General features: G+C 36.9%; 1 protein-coding gene across 2 annotated transcripts in view; it reads right to left on the bottom strand.

Annotated features, from left to right (window-relative positions):
- NUP153 (nucleoporin 153) overlaps positions 1–23,465 on the bottom strand; it is an 80,410-nt gene that overhangs the window by 5,771 nt on the left and 51,174 nt on the right. For both annotated transcript variants that reach the window (XM_043975004.1, XM_043975005.1), the window contains 5 exons: positions 17,503–17,628; positions 15,637–16,260; positions 9,089–9,286; positions 5,605–6,516; positions 1,598–1,960 (listed from right to left, as the gene is read on the bottom strand). In XM_043975004.1, coding sequence (XP_043830939.1) covers positions 1,598–1,960; positions 5,605–6,516; positions 9,089–9,286; positions 15,637–16,260; positions 17,503–17,628 — 2,223 coding nt within the window. The remainder of the gene's footprint in view (positions 1–1,597; positions 1,961–5,604; positions 6,517–9,088; positions 9,287–15,636; positions 16,261–17,502; positions 17,629–23,465) is intronic.

Consider the following 23,465-nt stretch of genomic DNA (forward strand, 5'->3'; position numbering starts at 1 on the left):
AAAAAACAACAAATGAGTAATTCAAAGAAAAATGGGAAGACTTGTATAAAATGATGTAAAGTGAAGAAAGGCAGGCTTGGAAAAAAACACAAAACAATGACGCTAAGTGACTACAATGATAAATCTTTGCCCATGAGAACAGATGATGAAATACTCTTCCCTCTTCTAAGCAGAGGCAGAGGGAATTGATTACATAAGGCCGGTTTTGCTCATCATTTTGTTTTTTGGTAGTGCACAGTGTGATATATACCAGAAAATGATGATATGTAAATAAAAGGCATAAATGACAATTTTAAAAGATAGGTGGGAACCAGATTGTTGTGGGCTTTAAATGTCAGATGGAGAAGTTTTGTTTTTATGCTAGAACTAATAGGTATATTTGTTGTTTTTTTTTTCATAACAGTATTTTATTATTTTCCAGTTACATGCAGAGATAGTTTTCAACATTTGTTTTTATAAGATTTCTAGTTTCAAATTTTTCTCCCTCTCTCCCTTCCTCCCAAAGACAGCAAGCAATTTGATATAGGTTATATATGTACAATCACATTAAATGTATTTCTGCAAAACATCTGTGCAAAAGTGTCAGACATTTGCCCTAGGAATTATCAATTTAACAGTTGTATAAAGGATGAATTAGAGCCAAAACTGGAAGCTGAAGAGGACCTGAACTAGGGCAGTAATCATGTGAATGAAAAGGAGATGTATACAACAGATGATGTAGAGGCAGAATCAACAAGAATTAGGAATTATCAAAATTCTCACTTGATAATGCACAGGGTAGAAAGCCTACATAAACTTTCTGAGGCAAGTGTGAGACACAGGGGTTCTTAACTTATTTGTGCCTTTGCAGGTCTGATGGAGACTATAAAGCCCTTTCTCAAAATAATGATTTTAAATAAACATAAAATATAAAGAATTATAGGGAAATAAATTTTATTGAAATAGTATTTAAAAAACTAAAGTTCAGGGCAGCTAGGTGGCGCAGTGGAGAAAGCACCAGCCCTGGATTCAGGAGGACCCCAGTTCAAATCTACCCGCAGACACTTACTAGCTGTGTGACCCTGGGCAAGTCACTTAACCCAAATTGCCTCGCAAAACCAAACCAAACCAAACCAAAAACTAAAGTTCACAGACTACAGGTTAAGAACTCCTCATCTACAGATACCACTATCATAAATAAAAGAGGGAAGAAAAGAGACAAGCATTTATTAAGTGCCTACTATATGCCAATCACTATGTTAAGCGCTTTACTAATATTACTCATTCAATCCTCACAACAACCCTTGAGAAGGTGTTATATTATTCCCATTTTATAGTTGAGGAAACTGAGGCAGACAGGTTAAGTGCCTTTCCCAGGGGCATAACACACATTAAATGTCAGAATGTAGATTTGAACTCAGGATTTCCTTATTCTAGGCCCAGAGCTCCTTATATGTTCCCACCTAGTTGTCTCAGAGCTGAATAAATGAAAAATAATTTAAGAAGTATTTATTGCATGCCAGACACTAGGCATACAAATATAGGCATGAAAATCCCTAAAGATGTGGTGCAATTTCAATACTAAGCACCCACCCTACTCCTTGTACTTTAAATATACCTGCAGATCCAGATGAAGTCGTAGCTCCAAAGCTGAAGCTGGAGGTTGCAGTGTTATTGCTACTGGCTCCTGTGCCAAAAACAAATGGGCCAACAGCAACCCCTGTGCTAGATGTGGTGGCTGGTTTGCTTTCTTGAGGAAAGACAAAAGACTGAGATGCACTGGATTCTGTGGGGTTACCAAAGGCAGAACTGGTCCCAGTATTGCTGGCCTGTCCAAACATAAAGGCAGCAACAGTTGGGTTGGAGGAAGAGGTGACACCCCCAAACAAACTACCACTAGCAGAAGTAGTTGGTGGTGTTACATTTGAGTTGGAGGAATTACTGCTCAAGAAATCGAAGACTGTCTTTGATGTTCCTTGATCTGCAAAACACAAAATCAGTGAAAAGTTCTTAAAATCCAATTATTCAGAATGCCAAAAGAAGTGTGTTTCAATGCCACCAGGAAATTTCAAGGGACATGCCAACAACCGAAGTTTTAATTTCTAAATATTTAACATCCTGAACGTGCCTAGTGATCACCAAATCTTAACGTACCCTGTACAACCAATAATAAATTCTGGAGATTGGTATTCGTTTTTTATCTAACTTTACCACAGGTATAAAGCCTTCACCACAAGTGAAAATTTTCCTGTTTTGTTGAACCATAAACTATTACAGATAATTTAAATAACAGGTGTCTCAGGGTATCTGTTCATTTTCTAGAGTTCTCTAATTTAAGGTAATTTCACAGAATTTCAGATTCAGAATATTAAAAGAAAACTACACTGGGGTGTCCAAGTTAGGACAAGTTGGTATTGGGATATAGTAGGTTTTTTTTTTTTTACTATATAGATGATGTTATGACACTCTATTAAATACTATTAACATCAAACAAATGAAGCTAATTTTTAGACGTTATGAAGATATGGATTCAAGAGATTGCCACGGTTTAGAAAAGACTTCCCATATTCTACAAAAGGATAAAAGGTAGCTAGGGAGTGCACTGGATAGAGCGCCATGCTCAGTCAGGAAGATTTGAGTTCAAATCCAGTCTCAGACACTTACTAGTCTCTTAACCTCTATTTACCTCAGCTCCTCATCTGTAAAATGGGGACACACTGGAGAAGGAAATGGCAACCACTCCAGGATCTTTGCCAAGAATCCCAAGGACAATGTCCATGGGGTCAGATAGAATCAGACATGAATAAATTACTGAACAACAAAAAAGGATGGATTCCAAGTATTACAAAAATTCAGTATTCTCTGGTTCAGACCATCATCTTAATCATCTTTTCAACACCAATTTTCAACTAAAGTTTTTCTGGTGTTATAATAAAAAAAACCTGAAATTTTCTTTGATACTATGCACCTTTTTCCTTTGAGAATTATTTTTTATAATATTCAGTCAGAGTATCTGTGCAGAGTTCAGATGATGCCAATCTAATTTATTTGAGCAGCTTAACATCTTTAAATATTCAGGCTATTTTCCTCATTTTATTACAAATTCAACTGAGAGCAAAACTTTCTTCTATGCATCTCTTCCCAAACTCTGGCAGTCATATGACCAAATCATTAGATGCCAACAATGCATCTAAAAGCTTCTTCCTAATTTCTTAAGAACAAAAATAAAGCATTCCTAAAGAGATTCCTGTGAAAAGTAGGGGAAATTTGGTAACATCTTTTCCATTTCCTACTCCCAAACAGTATGACTATCAGAAAAATTATCTGCTCTGGCAAAGCTAACATTTCCATTTAAATTTGGCTAATTTTGCTTCTCTCAAGGTTTTTTTTTTTGGGGGTGGTGGGGGTGGTGGTAGTGGTGGTGGTTGGGAGTGGAGAGGAGCAATGAAGGTTAAGTGACTTATCCGGGGTCACACTCTCCAGTTTTAAATAGATAAACTAAAAGGATGACTTGCAGAGGCCTGAATTTAGGGTGATAAATTTTTCCTCAAAAAAAGAACTTACAGGAAACTGAAACTGCTTTAAGGGCCAAGGAATGATGCCATTTCTAGAAAGAAGTCTATTTCTTTAAGTCATCTAAGCAAAATACCTGATGAGCCAATTTACAAATCAATGCAAAACCTGAGCTCCTCAAAATTTGTTTTCCCATGCTTAGAGGAGGCTATTTTAGGTTATTTTAAATAAAATGATACCAAAAGCCATACTTTAATTTCCCCAGGCTCTGTTCACTTTCCCACTTTCACTTTCTTATACTGAAACATCTATTCTGATTCTGTATGTGGTTGCTTATTCTATTATAAGAAAGCATATTACAAACAAAGCAAGTTTCCATTTCTGATGCTACTGAAATCATCAACAAAGATTCATATTAAGTCGTTTCTATCACAAATTTCTCAATATTTTTAAAAAGCGTATTAGCGGTAGCCTTATGCTATACAAAGCAAAAGAGTGCTTTGCTTGTAGCTCTAGCAATCTCAGTCTCTATAATTAAAATGTTGATTTGTTGGGGGCAGCTAGGTGGCGCAGTGGATAGAGCACCAGCCCTGGATTCAGGAGGACCTGAGTTCAAATGTGACCTCAGACACTTGACACTTACTAGCTGTGTGACCCTGGGCAAGTCACTTAACCCCCACTGCCCCGCCCCCGCCAAAAGTTGATTTGTCTAGCTATAGTCAGTGGGAAAGCTTCCTAATTAAGAACAACCCATATAAGTATGTGGTTTGAATTTAAAAGTGATAAATCTGATCTCTTTTAAAGCACCTATGCAAATTTACAGGTAATACAAAAGAGACAAATACTATAGAAAACCCTGCTTGTGGGTCAAACCTATTCAGGCTAAAATTGATTTTCAGAGATGAGAAGTATCAAGTCACTAACATTAAGAATCACTTAACTGGGGCAGCTGGGAGGCGCAGTGGATAAGAGCACAGGCCCTGGAGTCAGGAGTACCTGAGTTCAAATCCGGCCTCAGACATTTGACACTTACTAGCTGTGTGACCCTAGGCAAGTCACTTAACCCCAATTGCCTCACCCAAAAAAAAAAAAAAAAGAATCACTTAACTACCCAACAAGCAAATAACTTCTAGCTACACTACTTTGTGACTTCTCCATCATGTACCAAGGGGCAGCAAGGTGGTGCAGTGGATAGAGCACTGGCCCTGGAGTCAGGAGGACTAAAGTTCAAATACAGCCTCAGACATTTGACACTGGTAGCCGTGCGACCCTAGGAAAGTCGCTTAACCCCAACTGTCTCAAAGACCCAAGGCCATCTCCAGTCCTCCTGATATATATCTTGCCACTGGACCCAGATGGCTCTGGTGGAGAGTGAGACTGGTGACTTTGCACTGCCTTCCCTCACTTAAATCTAATTCACTGCAAGTCATGACATCACCTCTCAATGTCAAAGTCTTCTTGGAGAACAAATGACAAACAACAAAACCAATTTTTAAAAAACCCTCATTACTGGAATGACCTCATCATCCCCTAAGATCTCATCAGCCTTGGTCCTCCACGTCTTCCATTTACAAAACACATTATTTCCAAAACAGAAGAGTAGTTTTATCTTTCCAGTAATTTAACTGTTTCTGCAGATAAAAAATAAGCTGAAAGCTGAAGCTTTACTCCCTTTACTTCAAAGGAAGCAAATGTGTAAAAATATTGCACTTTATACTGTTCTTTCCAAAGACTAGTTTTCCCAATTCCTGCCTCTCATAATTTGATTATCCTTGTTCTATCACTGAATTAAGAATTACTTGTGCCTTATTCAGATAATAAAGAACTGATTATGTCAATAAAAGATGGGAATAAAATGCTTAATCTAACAGTAGGAAACTATAACTTCTGAAAGGTCAATGTTAAGAGACTTGAATTAAGAGTTACTGAGAGGCAGTTAGGTGGGGCAGTGGATAGAGCACTGGCCCTGGAATCAGGAGTACCTGAGTTTCAAATCTGGCCTCAGACACTTGACACTTGTGTGACCCTGGGCAAGTCACTTAACTCTCATGCCTGCCCCACCCCCCAATTACTGAATTTTACAATCAAGGCACCATCACTACCCAAACTTACCAGCTGCAGTACTAGTCTGAGTCCCAAAAGCAAAGGGGACCTTTGCTGACTGCTCAGTTTGATTCTCCACTGGTTTTGTCATGTTAAAACTAAATGCACGTTTTGCTGTGCTCTCATCTTTGGTTTGCTCAGAATTCCCAAAGGAAAACACCTGCTGAGACTTTGGCTCCTCATTGTCAGCTTTCTTCCCAAATACTAGAGAAGTAGCAGAGGTGACAGGCTCCTGCTGTTTCTCCTCTGTCCTTCCCAAACCAAACACTGAAGTAGATGGCAGACAAGCAGACTCCACACAGCCAAAATTGAACCCTCCTCCTCCCTTGGCTGCAGGGGTTTCTTCCTTATTTTCCTCTGGTTTCTTAAATGCAAAAGGAGTCACTGCTATGTTTTTTGTTTCAGTGGATCCAAAGCTGAAGCCACCCACTCCAGGCTTATTCTCAGAAGGAGTCATGGTGACAGTGTCAGCAGCAGGGGTGAGACTAGCAGTAACACTTGTACCAAATGTGAAGCCTGCTGTTGTAGATGTACTGAGCTCCTCTTTCTTTTCTTGTGGCCCAGGATTGGTTGACCCAAACTGAAATGATGCTGAAGGAGATGGATTGCTTAAGCCAGAAGGAACTCCAAAGTTAAAATTGCTATCATTCTTACTGTCTTTTTTATTCTCTTCTGAATTACAGTCAGAAGATGAAACTCCAAATTTGAAGTCCCCTACAGGCTTAGAAAACTTAAAGCCTCCACTCATGGGGTTTGAAGATGCAGAATCCGATGACATGCCTAATTTGAAGCCCCCTTGTTCACCAAATTTAAAACTTCCTGTGCTTGCTACTGCCTGAGAAGACTCAGAAGTGGATGCTGGAATGCCAAATTTGAAGGATGGGGCTCCAGGGTCTGAGGATGAGGAAGGGGTGCCAAAACCTTCAAAAGAAACAAAATTAAATTATTTATCATGCAGAATTATAGCTACTATCCCCAAAGAATCAAAACAATAAAACTACTTAGAACCAACTCTTCAAATATTTGGGCCATAACGGTTTTCTTTTTTCTTTTTTGCAGGGCTATGGGGGTTAAGTGACTTGCCCAGGGTCACACAGCTAGTAAGTGTGTGTTAAGTGTCTGAGGCTGGATTTGAACTCAGGTACTCCTGAATCCAGGGCCAGTGCTTTATCCACTGTGCCACCTAGCCGCCCTGTAACTGGTTTATTTTGTAGGCAATAATGACCAAGTGTCCAAAATCAGTGATCCAAATTGACCAACTCAAAGAGAGAAGTGGCTCATCTCATAATACACAAAAAGAAATGTAGCATCCTAGGGATTCAGAAAATCATTTGTGAATTCTTCTAACAGTTGAGTGAACAGAAACCATGCTTCTTCTTTAGAAGAAAACAGAGGTCAAGTCTCTAGTTGCTAGGTTTAAAATTTAGGGTGTCAAGACGTTTGTGAATGATTCTATATAACCTCAAGCTTACCAACATACAGAGCAATTTTTCTTTCTCTGCAAAAGAATTTCTCGGTGAAAAATATTATCCTGTATTATACTAATAGTACAGAGGACAAGATGCACTACAATATACTTTTTTGTTGTTGGTCAGTCGTTTAAGTCATTTCTAATTCTTTGTGACCCCATTTGGGGTTTTCCTGGCAAAGATACTGGAGCAATTTGCCATTTCCTTCTCCAGCTCATTTTATAGATGAAGAAACAAAGGCAAACTAAGTTAAGTGACTTGCCCATATTTGAGTTCAGGAATATAGGTTTTTCCTGACTCCAGGCCTGGTGCACTAACCACTGGGCCACCTAGCTTCCCTGCAATACACTAAACTGAGACTATTTAACTAAAGTTTGCGTTATTCCAAAACCTCAACCAATAATTGTATAATGAAGAGACTGATAGGATTTGAATCCAGGGTTTCTTGACTTATAATCTGTCTTAGGTATTTGCTAGCTAACATCTCTCAGCCTATTTCCTTATCTATAAAAAGTAGCAATAAGAGTACCTAAAGGTTGTTGTGAGGTTCAAAGGATATGTAAAATACTTCAAAAACCTTAAAGCCCTTACATAAATGTGAACTGTTATTAACTGAGGGGCCTAAGTTCAAAAACAGGTAGTTTTTCTTTCTCCTATCCTTTTTTTTTCTGAATTATAGTTCTAGCTCTTTCTTCCTCAAGGGTCTCTAATTTATCAATGCTCTACCCAAATCATGGCACCCATAAGGAAACAATAATCCAGATGTTGTCTGACAGTATAAAAAAGGTAAGGCTATCACCTTGTCTATTCTAGATATGATGCTTAAAAAAAACATAGCCCAAGATCACATGAACTTTTTTGGCTGTATGTTGCACTGGTGACTCATGAGTTGACAGTCTACTAGAACCCCAAGAGAAGCAATGTGGTATTACTAGACTTGCACTTTTGGGTTAAAAAATCCTACCTCGGGGCAGCTAGGTGGCGCAGTGGTTAAAGCACCGGCCCTGTATTCCAGGAGTACCTGAGTTCAAATACACTCAAATACCTCAGACACTTGACACTTACTGGCTGTGTGACCCTGGGCAAGTCACTTAACCCCCATTGCCCTGGCCAAAAAGAAAAAAATCCTACCTCATTACACTTATTCTCTGAGCCTTAGCTTGCCAAATCTGGAAGATGGGCATAATAATACAGTACCAATCTTATAGGGTTGTTGTGAAGCTCAAATTAGATAGCATATATAAAGCATTAAAAAAACTTTATAAGATGACAAATTAGTTCTCTTTTTCAAATAAACTTTGAAAATATAGTTGTGAAGTTGATTTTTAAAATTTTGGTTACTGTCATCTACACTGTATTAGCTACTCCTCTTAGCATTTTATTTTCTGCAAATTTTATAAGTATGCTATTTCTGCTTTCAAGCACATCATAAATTGAAATGTTAAATAAGAAGTGCAGGCCAAGAACAGATCCCAGGGTGCTCTTATTTTAGCAGTTTCCCTCCAAGCTGACACTGATAATTACTCTTTAGGTCCCAGTCATTTAACAAATTCTAAATAAGGGTTAACTTTCACCAGAATACATTTTTATTTTTAAATTATAAAAATTAACCCAACAAAATATCTAATTGGCAGAATGTGCAAGAAAAGTTTTTAAGTTCTGTTGTACTCTACTGGGAAATTAAATAATGGAATCATCTTTATAGTGCAAAACACACAAATTCTGATGACAACATAATCCAATAGATTTAACCAATAATTCCAATGGTAACTTGATGACATATCACTTAAAAATGAGAGTAAAATTGGGGCAGCTAAGTGGCGCAGTGGATAAAACACCAGCCATGGATTCAGGAGGACCTGAATTCAAATCTGGCCTCAAACACTTGACACTTACTAGCTGCGTGACCCTGAGCAAGTCACTTAACCCTCACTGCCCCACCAAAAAAAAAAAGTGTAAAATTAACGCTGGGGGCTGGGGGAAGAGAAAGTTAGGGAGTAGCAACATCTTGACTGAATACTTACCTCTAAATTCTGATTTTGTGCCTGGCTTTGCATTTTCACATGCTACACACTTTGTGTCATCTGCTTTGTTCTGCACTAAGCATATTTTGCAGTCCCAACTTCCCTCAGGTTTCTTGAATTTGTCCAATCCTAGAAATCCTCCAGAAGGCATGGAAACAGAAGTTGTATTACTACATGGCACAGGCACTGAACTTCCTCCTAAAAGTGCACAGGAAGAGAAAAAAGTATTAGGATTCCTTTAATCCACACAAGCAGATCTCTTAAGCAATGCAATTTAGCTCATGTTCAACCTTTGTTTGCTTTTTCTACTGAGGGGGAACAAATCTGTTAAATGTAAAGACTACTGGGGCAACATTTACAGGTGAGAGATAGCATTCAATGGGGTTCCCATTCTGCCAAAGTTATTTTCTTGAATTGCAGATCTAACCATGATGCTTCCCTACTCAATAAATCCCAGTGGCTTCTTACTGGCTCCTGAATAAAATATAAACTCCTGTTTGGCTTTTATACATTCCTCACACTATCACCTGTCTCTATGCTTTTGCAGTGATTGTATTATCCCATGCCTAAAAATAGCATTCCTTTCACTTAGTAAATGTTCTATTTCCTTCAAGACTATTTGCTACTTATTTGAAACTGTTTCAGATTCCCTAAGCCCACTAGAGCCCCCTCTCCCATAAATTAACATGTTTACTCTAAATGTACTTATATATGTATATCTCTCCCCTGATAAAAAAGTAAGTTCCTTCAGAGAAAGGACTGTTTTATTTGTGTCTTTGTATTCCCCAGGCCTTGACATACAGTAGGTATTTAATAAATGCTTGCTGATTAACATTCTCAATATGGGTAAGGAAAAATTAAGATACACTAAGTTTGGCCTAACATCTTGTTTAAACCTTGCTTGAACCCCCTGCTGAGAAACTCTGTATTTTTAAATTTCTGTTAGATCATCCAAAAACAGTTAAATTTTAAAAGAAAATCAAAAAAGGTACTTCTACACTAATCCCATACATAAAAACATAACCAAGTGATTGGCAATTTTATGAATAATAACTCAAACACATGTTTGCTTTATTTCTATAGCTAATTTTCATACAGTAACATCTAACTTACTGTAAAACAAAAGAAAATGGTTGCCTATGTGTTCAGAGCAGGTTATAAACAATATCCTCAAATAAAATTTAAAACATTCTAGTACTCATGAACAAAAGAGTAAGTTGTGAGAATTGGAATGGCACCCCTCCTGGAGAGATACTGTAGGGAAGCTACGCCATGTTGTGACTTTAGCATCCGGAAGTTACATCTATAGAAGCACACCTGTGGTACTTGTCAATCAGAGCTACCAGCCAATTAGTTTGGAGGGGTGTGTGTGTGTGTGTGTGTGTGTGTGTGTGTGTGTGTGTGTGTGTGTATACACGCACACGGCCCTGTTTCCTGTTGGAGAGGAGGCTTCTGGGAGGAGGAAGGGGTGAGGGTTATCTCTTTTCGCCCAGGACCTTGTTCTGAGTGGAGCTGAGATGCTGTCTCCCTGAGATAGATAGATAGATAGATAGATAGATAGATAGATAGATAGATAGATAGATAGATAGATAGATAGATAGATAGATAGATGATAGATGGATGGATGGATAGATAGATAGATAGATAGATGGATGGATAGATGGATAGATGGATGGATGAAGGAATCTTGGCCTCTTTCTCTTTCCTCACCAAATTCTTATGCTCCTTAATAAATACTTAAAAGTGTAAACTCCTGCTAAAGCTTATAATTTATGGTGACCACTCATTAGATTTTTAGGCAGTCTAGGTAGAATTTTAGCCCCATACAAAGTCCTTTATAAGGACTCCAAATACTGCATGTTTACAAGACATAGTCTTGAAAAGCATCTTTTCAAAAACACCCACCTCTCCCATTCTCTAAATGAAATTATATTCTGACACAGCTATCCATGAAAATAGGGGAAAAAAACCCAAATATCATTATAAAAATGATAGCTCTCTGGTATTAGGAGAGATCACAAGTCTTTAATCCTTAAAAAATGTTCTTTAGGTATAAACCCAATTTACATCAAATACCTGGATTAGTTTCAGTAAAATTAAAAACTGTTAACTCTCCTACCTAGTAATACTGTTCAGCACTTACAAACAGACAATGATTTTCCTATTCCTCTCAGTGTTCCAGCACAGGCTAACGTTTAACCCCTTTGCTCTGTAAGAGCTGAACTAGGAGAAGAGACGATAGTGAAAAGAACGTTTATTTGGAGAATGAGAGTTTGAATCCCAGCTCTTCTGCTACTTATGTGAATTTATACAAGTCGTTTACTTTCTCAAGGCATCAGTTTCCTCATCTATAAAATAAATAGGTAGAACTCTAAGGTTGCTTCCAGCTCTTTCACAACCCAACCCTAAGATGATGTGAGTACCATGCACATAAAATGCATATAATAAATATATGCATTTAAAAATTAAGATATCATAAAAATTTAGGACCTGGTTATTGCCTTGCACACTGGAGTTTCAAAGTATACTATCTGTTCAAATAAGAAAATATGCGAAGTACACTAGGGTTTAACTGATGTGCTAAAAATTGCTAGAAAGTAATTTGGTATTTTAATCAACATTATCTACACATACACATATAGATATATCTTAAAATAATACAAATAAAATATATTGAAATGGTGACTATTCCTCCTACTCCAATAAGTTCTGAAGACTGTCAGAGCATCTTTGACTACAAATATTGTAATCTGATAATAAAACAGTTACTCTAAGATTAATTACCCTGAAAAACTCAATGCAGCAAGCTGCTCTGATAAAGTTCTGCTATTAAAGAAATAGGGAACTGATTTAAATATGTAAGAATGACAGCCATTTCCAAACAGATCAATGGTAAAAAGGCAGCTTGCAAAGGAAAAAAACCCAAGCTATCAACAGTTACAACAAATTTAATATTAATCATTAATGAGGAAATGCAAATAAAAACCACTCAGATTCCATAAGATTGGCAAAGATGAGGAAAAAAGGAAAATGGTCATTATTAGAAGAACCACAGAAAGATAAGAACACTGGAATACATTGTTCATGGAACTGTGAAGTGGTCCAACTATACACTAGTCTGGAAAAACAATTTGGAACTATTCTGCAAGTCACTAAACTGTGCATACCACATAACCCAGTGATATCACTGCTAGCCCCATATTCCAAAAAGATCAAAGAGGAAAAAGAATCGTGTATTAAAAAAATATTTATAGCAGCATTTTGTTGTAGCCAACACTACAAATAAAGAGGGTGCTTATCAATTGGGGAATGGCTGAACATATATTACTTTAATGGGATAATTGTACCATAAGAAATGACGAAAGGAATGGCTTCAGAAAAACCTGAAGACTGTATGAACTGATGTCAAGTGTAAATAAGCAGAAGCAGAAGAACAATTTATGCAGTAACAATATAAAGAAAAACAACTTTGAAAGGCCCAAGAACTCTGATCAATGCAATGATCAACCATGATTCTAGAAAACTGATAAGGAAATATGCAGCTTGACATTTTTTGGATCTGGCAAACATATTGATGTGTTCTTCTTGACTATGCTTTTATTTGTTACAAGAATTGTTTTTCTTTTTGTATTCCTTGAGGGGACACCCCGCCCAAAAAAATATTTTTTTAACATGCACTGAAGAGAAAACTAATGAACATTCAGAAGGTAACAGATAAGCAGGAGAGTCTTCAAACTAACATGAATATATCATGTTTTCCCTCCCAAAGTTTACATAAGTAAAACTGTGTTTTCAAGTATTCTTTTCTTTTTACTTTGAACCACAAGGAATTTTAATTGTTCAATTAAATTCAGAATTTTAAAAAAACTGAAAAAAACTGCTGTCAACTTTTTTCTGACAAAGCAGAAAATGATGCATTTACACAATGATGGCAACACAAAAAGGACAATTCTTAATTTTTGTCAGCAGAGATGTATTGGAGGTGGAGGGTAGGTAGTGAAGTAGAGAGAGAATGAGAAAGAGAAGATTAATATGGCATGCAGTTATGCCTTGGAGAGAAAAATGGTCATTCATTGTAGGAGACTTTGGGTTTTTTGCCATATGCACAAATTCCCAGAAATAAACCTTCCAAACCATGTGACCACCCATACAGTATATATAACTATTCTGTGCATGAATAAAAATGTACTTTTGAAAGGGCTACGGTCTCCATTCAAGTCACATACTGTTTGGATTTATTCACTGTACAAGAGAAATTATTTTCAGTACATTCCTTCACTAGCTATAAACAAGGATAGTCAAAGACTAGTTTTATAAGTTAATTTTTTTAAATCCCTAAGACTGTCTTGATGAGTTCTTTTCTATCCCATTTCAAAGTACCCTATCTACTGAATTAAAAGTTCTAAAGACTCTACACAGTTCTAAAAGGCTCTCTTTCTATAGTGTAATCAAGCTAAACTATTCTATTTTATCTTCTTATCTTATCCTCAGGTTTCATACCATAAGATCATGTTACAGGATTTCAAGAGGAAAAACCTGCTTACTAAATACCATAGGGAAAAAAGCGTTTCAACCTTTTGGAATACTTGCTAATTTTCTGATTTTTTTCATCGACTATAAGACATCTCCAAATCACTAGGTCCAAAACAGAATTACCTTTCCTTCAAAACTTTTCTTGACTTCCATATTTCTGCTGAAAGTACCACCATTATGCCAGTCACACAAGTTTGCAACTTTAGATTCATCCTTGACTTTTATTTCTCTTACTCCTTGTCTTAATAATTCTATCTCCATACTGTCTCATGTGTTTCTCTCCACTGATGTGGCGACCAGTGGTCCGTCTTCATAACCTCTTGTCTGAACTATTGCAATAGTCTAATTGGTCTCCTAGCACCCAGCTTTCCCCTCTTGAATCCATCTTCCACACAGCTGCCAAAGTGACACAGGTCTGACCTAAAAAAAGAGTTGACCCAAAAATACTTGCATTTGAAAAAAATTCCACTTTCTTGCTGCTAGACTGAACTCTTCTGTTTGGCATTTAAAGGCCTTCATTCACAATCTGTTTCCAGTCTATCTTTCTAGGTTTATTGCATATTATTTTCCTTCATGTACTCATGTTGCAGTAATACTGGCCTGCTTGTTATTCCCCAAATATTCCATCTCCCATCTTCATGACTTTATACTAGTGGTCTAACATTCATGGAATGCACTTCCTCCTTATTCACGTCTTATGGAATCCCTAGGTCCTTCGAAGGATCAGCTCAGGTCTCAGCCCCTACAAGAAGTCTATCCTGATCCACTTCTCTCCCAACACATTTACTCTGTGTAACAGACAGAAATTACTTAGTATATTAAAAAAAAAATTTGCACATACTGTTTTTTTTTTTAAGTGAGGCAATTGGGGTTAAGTGACTTGCCCAGGGTCACACAGCTAGTAAGTGTTAAGTGTCTGAGACTGGATTTGAACTCAGGTACTCCTGATTCCAGGGCTGGTGCTCTATCCACTGCGCCACCTAGTTGCCCCTACACATGCTGTTCTTAATGAACTAGAACCTCCTGGAGAACATGAGTTGGTTTGTCTTTGTAGCCATAGACCTAGAACATAGTAGGTGTAATAAATGATCCTTAATAGTTTAATTCATCTTGAATATTACCTGAAAGAATATATACCAGCAGTTAAATAGCATCATAAAAACCATACGATGGATAGACTTAATGAGTCATTCTTGTCTGAATTTTAAGAACTCTTATCAACTCTGGTCTGAAAATAGCTTGCACTGAATTCAGTTCTTCTAAATGCTCAAGTTTTAGTGATTCAGGGACATTAATGTAGTAGTTCAGCTGTACATACACACACATACACACACACACACACACACACACACACACACACACAGAGTCACACAGCCCCACCCCCACTACTTTTTCTGATGTTTGATACTTATGCCCACTAACAATCAAAACATAAACGTCCCATAAAACATTCCACAATATGTGCAAACAAATAAAATCTATCTCTTCCTAAAAGACCACTAGCTAGCTCAGCTTCACTTTTTGTCTATATGCGTAAAGGGAAAGCTTAAAACAAGCCAGCTGATAGGGTGGATACAATGTCACTGTAGTATTGCTCATCTCACTGAAAGGACCACTAAGAAAAAGAGCAATTAATTTGTATTAAATCTCTTGTGGATCTGTATCAGACAGCCTAAAAACTACCGCTATGAAGGCGTTTCCCAAAGATCCAATCTTCCCTTTGCTCTCTCTTTTTTTTAAACCAAGAAGACTGTATCCAGAAATATTTAAAAGGGATAGTAGAGGGAATCAAAATACCCCTGTGAAAAGATTTTTTGCAAGAATGAGACTTTTTTTTGAAAATTAACTCCAAGCACCATTACTAATCCACTGGGACATAATGATCTAAAGTGATAGAAAATTAGCAGATGAAGAAAAAACCAATTATCTTAAAAGCATGAATGATATTGTCCTTATTAGTGTGGTGAATTGCAATCTTATTCAAGAAGAAAATTGCTACAGAATGACAAACTTACCTGGTTTTTCAGATGTACAGGCCACACATTTACTGTCTTCTCCTTTATTCAATACAAAGCATACTATACATTCCCAAGAATCCTTAGGTTTTTTGAATTTATCTCCAAATCCCAAGGTATCAGTGACTGTAGTATAACTGGAAGATGAAGGAGTAGGAGTGACTGCGTTTTCTGAAGCCACCGGCAATGTCAAGGTCTGCTTAACTCCAGTCCCAGGTTTTGGTGTTTCACAAGCCACACATTTTGTAGCTTCAGGTTTATTTTGTACTAAACAGGTGTCACAATCCCAAGTTCCCACAGCCGGCTTAAATTTGTCTCCGAAGCCAAAAGTCCCTGCTGTGGGGGGAGTTGATCGTACAGAGTTACTCTGAGTCACCGTTCCAGTCTGTTTAGCAGTGTCTCTTGGTGGCCCTTTGGCAGTGTGACAGGCCACACATCTGTTGTCTGTAACTTTGTTCTGTACCTGACAAGTGTGACACTGCCAAGCACTTCCAGCTTTCAAAGCTTCACCAAACCCTGGTCCACTAGAAGAAAAGGTGCTTATTGCAGGTCTGGTGTAAACTTCCGTGCTTGTGGTAGCAGGCTGTACAGCAGCAGCAGAACCAGTCTTTGGAGACGTGAAACCTAATGTATGTGTGAGGAAGGGAGGGCGATGGTAACAGAAAAGAGATGAAAAAAAAGAAAAATTAATGACTGAAGTACTAAACCAAACCATGACGTATGATTCTACTTGGGCATGAAAATATCATTCTCCTGAAGTAAGGGAAAGAACCGTAAGAACCACCAGAAAGATTTCTCGTAATAGACTGTCATGGTCTAGGCCCAGAGCTTCTTAAACTTTTCTCACTTGAGATCCCTTTTCACCCAAGAAATTTTTATGTGGCCTTGAGTATAAAGGTATATAAAATAGGTATAGATAAACTTTTACTGTTGCCAAAATTTTGGGACCCCCACATTCACTTATGCAATCCCACAGTGGGTCATGAACCACAGTTTAAGAAGGTAGGGTCTAGAGTTTTGATTTTACTTGCTAAGCTGTATTTTCATATGTGAATTTAAGGCCTAAGACTTAACTCTATAGAGCAAGAGTCAACAAACTTCTGCCTGAGGGCTGGTGCTGCTTGTTTTTGTGCAGCTTGCAAGTTAAGACTAGTGTTGACAATTTTAAATACAACTAAATTTGTTTAAAAACAAAATAGGGCTATAGTTTGCCAACCCCTGTTCTAGAGCAAATTTAAGGATACTCATAATTTAATTTGACTAAGCCAACTAATATCCAGTCTCAGATATACATACTGATGGCAAAGCTCTTTATGTTGTCCATTCAAATGCATGTTATAATCTAGGTGACATTCTTTATCTACTTGGTCTGTCCCTAGGGAATGGTCTGGTCAAACTTCTTTTAAGAATTATAATCTCTTTGCAGGAGGCTCTATAAGGTCCTGGAGATTGATGCAGTCAGCACTATGTTATCAAACTACTCAATAAATAATAAATTTCAGTGGCCTTCAAAAACAAAATCATAATCTAGGCCCCTCCACCCTCCCTCCACCCCCACCTTTCCACTATTCAACCTCCAGCAAATCATTTCTATGCAAACCATTTTTCTTCAATTATTCCCTACTTACTTTCTAAGATTCAGATTTGTAACTCATTTCCTGAATTCCTGGGCTGTTTTTTTTTTAAAGTCTCTAACTTTCTGCAACAAATACAGGTCTACCTACCTCTTTTTCTGAAGACTACATTATCTATTCAGTAATGATTTTAAGATGTGGAACAGGACAGGTGATTAATATTAATACAGTATTAATAACAATCTGAATTTAAAGCTGCTTTGTTGAGAAAATTACTTAATTACTATCTTACCAGGACTTTTCAGAATATCCAATACGCTCCCTTCTTTCAGGGTTTTTGCAGGCCTGAAAGGCCCCTCATAATCTTCATCTTCCTCCTTATTATTGCTTGTGTTATTTATAGTGGTGGAATCTTTAACTGTAATTTGAAGTATACTAATTAATAAATGCAAGTAAAAAATTAAAACATTTAACTATATGTTTAACTATATTTAACATTTAGCTATAATTTTTAACAGATCTTCAAAACTAATCTTCATTTCAATAATTTAACTTTCCAAAAATCCTAAAACTTTTGACATACTCTCACATTTACATATCTCTTTCCTCACAACCACTAGAGTGTGATGGGTAGTAGATAAGGAATTAAAAGGCCAAGAAGTTAAAACAAGCTGTTCATATCCACATATCTAGAAAGTTAAAATGGGAACCTGATCCTGTTTCCTTGCTAAAGAATTCTTATTTAAGAATACTATGTGTTTCAGAGCAGCTAGATGGCACAGTGGTTAAAGCACCGGCCCTGGATTCAGGAGTACCTGAGTTCAAATCTGGCCTCAGACACTTGACACTTACTAGCTGTGTGACCCTGGGCAAGTCACTTAACCCCCATTGCCCCGCCAAAAAAAAAAAGAAAAAGAAAAAAAAAGAAAAAAGGGGATGCCATTTCTCATACTGAACTAAACTGAATTACTATCAAAAAGCAGAACAATGAATGAATAAAAAAAAAAAAAAATCACATCTAAAATCTTCTCTCCCTTTTAATGTATCTGTGGTAAATCCAAGAAAAGAAATCCAGTCCTTTATGTTATGTGCTATGCTACTTTCCTAAAGAAAGACAATTATCTGATGTACTGAATATTTTTTTAAAAAAATTTTTTTGGTGAGGCAATTGGGTTTAAGTGATTTGCCCAGGGTCACACAGCTAGTAAGTGTTAAGTGTCCGAGGCCAGATTTGAACTCAGATCCTCCTGACTCCAGGGCCAGTGCTCTATCCAATGCGCTACCTAGCTGCCCCACTGAATACTTTTTAAAGAATTTAAATTATGGAATTCATTGGATTATATTAAGAAAACAAAAGGCAATATAAATACCATTTGAAAAACTTTTCTGAAAACCTCTTTTACTTATCTTTCAATAATCAAGCACTTTAGTTCTTCTATGCCACACCATCCCATACTGGGGGAAAAAATTACAAAACCCTTGTAATAAGTGTAGTCAAGAAAAACAAATCCCCAGACTGGTCATGTCCAAAAATATTTGTTTCACTCTGCATATTAGTCCATCACCTCTATGTCAAGAGGTAGGTAGCATTCATTATCACTGGTCATCTGGAATCATGGTGATTATCACTGAATTCTTAAGTACTTCAGAATTGTTCATTTTTAATAATAGTGATATAATAGCTAGCAAAAATCATTCTGGTTCTGCTCACTTCATTTCTGCATCAATTCACATAAGGTTTTCCAGGTTTCTTAGAAACCATCTCTTTCTTTGTTTCTAATAGCATTCCTTAATTGATGGGCACCCTCAATAGTTTTCATGCATTTGCTATTATAAAAAAGAGTGCTACATTTTTGTAGCTATGGGGCCTTTTCTGCTTTTATCTGTGGGTAGGATAAGGCTAGACAGTAATATTGCTGTTTTAAAGGGCACAGGTTAATAACTTTTGGGGCAAAGTTCCAAACTGATTTCCAGAACGGGCAGGCTACTTTACAGCTGCACCAACAGTCCATCAATATTCTGTTTTTCAGCAGCTCCTCCCAATATGTGTCATTTTCCTTTTTGGTCAACTCTACCAATCTGATGGGTATGATACGGAATCTCAAGAGTTCTCTAAGTATTACTGATTTAGAACATTTGGGGGGGGGGGCATGAATAGAAACCTTGGCTTTCTTTCCTTGAGATCTATGTATGCCATTAACCATTTATCAACTGGAAAATGAATCATCTTGTAAATCTGAACAAGCAATTCATATATCTTGGAAATGAGAAGAAATTGCAAAAAAAAAAATTCTAATCATAGCTATAGTAGCTTTGTTGATACAAAGATTTCTTAATTTTATACAATCAAAATTATCATTTTTATCTTCAATAATACTCTCTCTATTCCTTATTTGGTCATGAACTCTTCCTCCATCCACAGATCTGACAGATCATTTCTTCTCTGAAGCTTGTTAGTTTTTGATGTGACCTTTTCTATTTAAGCTTATCTTGGTATATGGCATAATATGTTCAACTAACCCTAATTTCTGCCAAACCTCTGTCCAGTTTTTCCAGTAGATTTTGTCAGAGTGAGTCTTTACTCTATTAGCTGGGGTCTTTGGGGTAGTCAAACATTAGGCTACTAGGCTTGTTTGCTTCTGTATACTGTATATCTATTATGTTCCACTGGTCAACTTCTCCTTATTAACCCACACCAAACTTTTTAAAGACCATTATTTCTTTGTAGTATAGTTTAAGATTTGGTACTGGTAGGTTCTCTTCCTTCCCATTAAAAATAAAAAGTGTTTCCTTGATATTCTTTAGCTTTTGTTCACTGATGAATTATTTTTTTCATCTAGTTTTATGAAGTAATTCCTTTTTGTAGTTTGGCATACCATTAAATAATTTAGACTGTCATCACAATTTTTGTCCCAAACCATTACTTTAAAACTCTTGAGTGTCTGTTTCCAGTGTTTCTTATAAACATCAGTTTCTACCCTGCTATTCTTTTCTGTTTTTTGAGTGAGTTCATGTCAACTATGGTGGTTATCAGTGTATTTCCTGCAATCGTATGTTCATATTCTTTTTCCACTCTGTTCCCTGACCCCATTTTACCACAGGTTTTTAGCCTTGCTTTCCTTTTAAATTTCTCTGAATACCCCCTTCCACCCAACCTCCCAAGCTTAGGGTTTGTTCTATTAATCACCAATTCTTCCCTAAACCTATCCTCTCTCACTCTCCCTATTTCCTCCTGTTGAGGTGACTATAGCTCTACAACATAAGCTTTAAACATGTGTGCATGCGTTTTACACTCCTCATGTTAGTTCAGAGAAAACTGTGGCATAAGTGATGCCAACGTTCTCCATCTTTTTCACATCTGTATAGACTTTTACTTACACAGAGATTATGTAGGATAATAATTTTTTCCACCTTCCCTTTTCATTCTTCTTTCAACACCAAAACACAAAACAACCTAACTTCCTCAAAGACCCCTGATGACACTAGGACCCCAAAGAGACCACTGTATTATTCCCTCTTACAGGGTTAGGACTATTAAAGTTTAACCTGGCCAGCTGATAGGGTCTTCTCCTTGAGACATACCTTGAAGCAAAAGATATAAGCCCATTAGGTGTTGCTGCTACCTGAGTGATATGAGGGGGATGGAGCCACCTCTCACCCAACTTCCCCCAGTCACCACCAGTTGGGCATGGTCCTCCCTCAGGTGATCACCCCCTATAGGGGAACTTTCCACAGTCAGATGATCACCCATTGGTCCCTCCACTATTGGTCCTTCCACCATCTGTCCTCTATAAAAATTTGCATTTCTCCTGCTTTTTGTGGTTCTTTTTAAAGTTATAACTTTCAGGTAGTCAAATAATTCTTGGGGTCTTTTTTGGTTTTCTTTTTTTTTTCCTTTTTTTTTTTTGTGGGGCAATGAAGGTTAAGTGATTTGCCCAGGGTCACATAGCTAGTAAGTGTCAAGTGTCTGAGGCTGGATTTGAACTCAGATCCTCCTGACTCCAGGGCCAGTGCTTTATCCACTGTGCCACCTAGCTGCCCCCAAATAATTCTTAAATTATCACTACTGGATCTATTTTCCAGATCAGTGGTTTTATTTTCTTCCATTTCTCCTATCTTTTTACTTCAGCTATTTCTCATGAAGTCATTAACTTTTGTTGGTTCAGTCTGATTTTCAGGGTGTCTTATTATGTGGGTAAGCTTTTGTACCTCTTGGGCTAAGCTGTTAATTCTCTTTTCTCCATAGCCCCCATTTGTTTTCCAATTTTTCTTTCAGGCTTCTCATTTCATTGCTATTATTTTAAAATTTGAAAAGAAAACCTGTATCATTTCTTCTAGGAATTCTAATTATCACTATGGGCAGGATGGTGTTTGGGAATTATTCTCCTCTTTAGGGTATGTGTATTGGGCATCAATGAAGTCAAAACCCCTTTATTTCTTTTTTGTTTGTTTATAGTCATTCTTGGGTATTTAAGTAACCACAATGAGGCCTCATTTCTCACCAAGATGAACTAATTTGAGATCACCTCCTTTTCCTTTCTCTATGTAATTTGACCACTAAGAGATCCTTTTCTTGTTGGACTTTAGGGGCCGAGTCCAAGGTCCTAAGCTTCTTCAGAGATATGGAAAGGATAAACAGAGTTGCAGGAATTGAGTTGTAAGGTGGACTGGGGCTATCTATCATGTAGTGTTTATGGAAGCTGAAGCTTGTACTGCTTTTCCCTACTCTGCCATCCTGGCTGGTCTCTATTTCCATATATCTTAATCTACTCCTCAGCATGGAAGCAGTAAGAAACCTAACAGTGAAAACGGTACAGTGGCATACATGCCATGCACAAAGGATTCTGAAGAATTTGGGAAATTTTCCAATTATGATACAATAGAGTTGTTTTGACTAATAACTTACTCATCCATAAGGTAAATTCAAGCAATCTTCAAAAAGGAAATATTTTAAAATATTTTTCCCTATAAACAGGCACAAATTTGGTAATCCAAGTAGGTTTAACAGCACCTTAACTGATTTTCAAACTTAAAATGCTATTATGCAAATATGTTCACAGCAGTAAAACATAGCATACTCCACATTAAATAATATATCGGGCAAAAATTAGTGCTTCTTACTATCTACCCCCATAGAAAGAACTGATAAGAAGAGCACTTGTGGATTGTACACATATAACCTGGTTGCTATCTTGTGGAGGGGGGAGGAAGAAATATTTGGAACTCTAAATCTTATGAAAATGAATGTTGAAAACTACCCTTACATGTAACTGGGAAAAAAATAAAATAAATTTTTGTTGCAAAAAATAAAAATGAAAAAATGAAAAAAAAATGCATGGAAGAGTTCCAATAAAAATAATAAATAAAAAATTAGTGCTTCTTCCTTTTCACTTCAGAGAAATAAACTGCTTGTGAAAATTGAAACTACATTAAGTATGACACATGTATAAACATAAGTTCAATCCTAATGCAACAAATATTATGAGAATAATGTGAATTGTAAAAAAACTCCAGTCCCAATGTTTAATTGGTGGTACACTTGAAGCAACATTACAAAATATCATTATACTAATATGACATTCTAAATTATTTGCAATGAGATTTTGCCAATAGACAGAAAAACCAACCCTTTTGGTTGCCAATTCTTAAATCTGACAATTTCATAGCTGACAATTTGAGGATTACTGACATCAAAGTTAAGTAGCTAGTCTTCAGTTTGCTGTCATCTAGAGCTTTAGAAATATTTTTTTCTGACACTTCTAAATGCTGTGGTCTAATGAGAATCTTTACAATATAAGAAGCTGAGAGTCTAATTGGATTTAAGGACATAGAGTAGTTGAGCTGTGGTTATCCTGCATTTCTAAGGATGTGAACATAGAATGATGCTGGTTTGTATAAGGAAACAGTAGGGTGGGATGGCTTGTTTACTTTAAAACTCAAGAAATCATGGAGGTCTGGGATTGAATGCAATCTTAAGAGATAATCCACTAACTATTCACTTTACAGTTAAGGGAGAAGGGGGGGGGGGAGAAAGAAGACAGTCATGTGACTTTCTTAAGGTCAAATGGCAGAGTTGGGATGAGGACTCAGTTCTCCATAATTCCAATTAAGTGCTCTTTTCAAAATCTACTGGGCATAGCTTACTTCACTCACCTTTTGCTTCTTTAAGAATTTTATTTATAAATTTAAGTATTTGATAAAGCTTTTTCCCTCTCCTTATGTATAACATTCCAGGTACCTAAAAAGGCTGAGTCC

This window comes from Dromiciops gliroides, chromosome 1, assembly GCF_019393635.1.
Source record: "Dromiciops gliroides isolate mDroGli1 chromosome 1, mDroGli1.pri, whole genome shotgun sequence".
Classification (NCBI taxonomy): domain Eukaryota; kingdom Metazoa; phylum Chordata; class Mammalia; order Microbiotheria; family Microbiotheriidae; genus Dromiciops; species Dromiciops gliroides.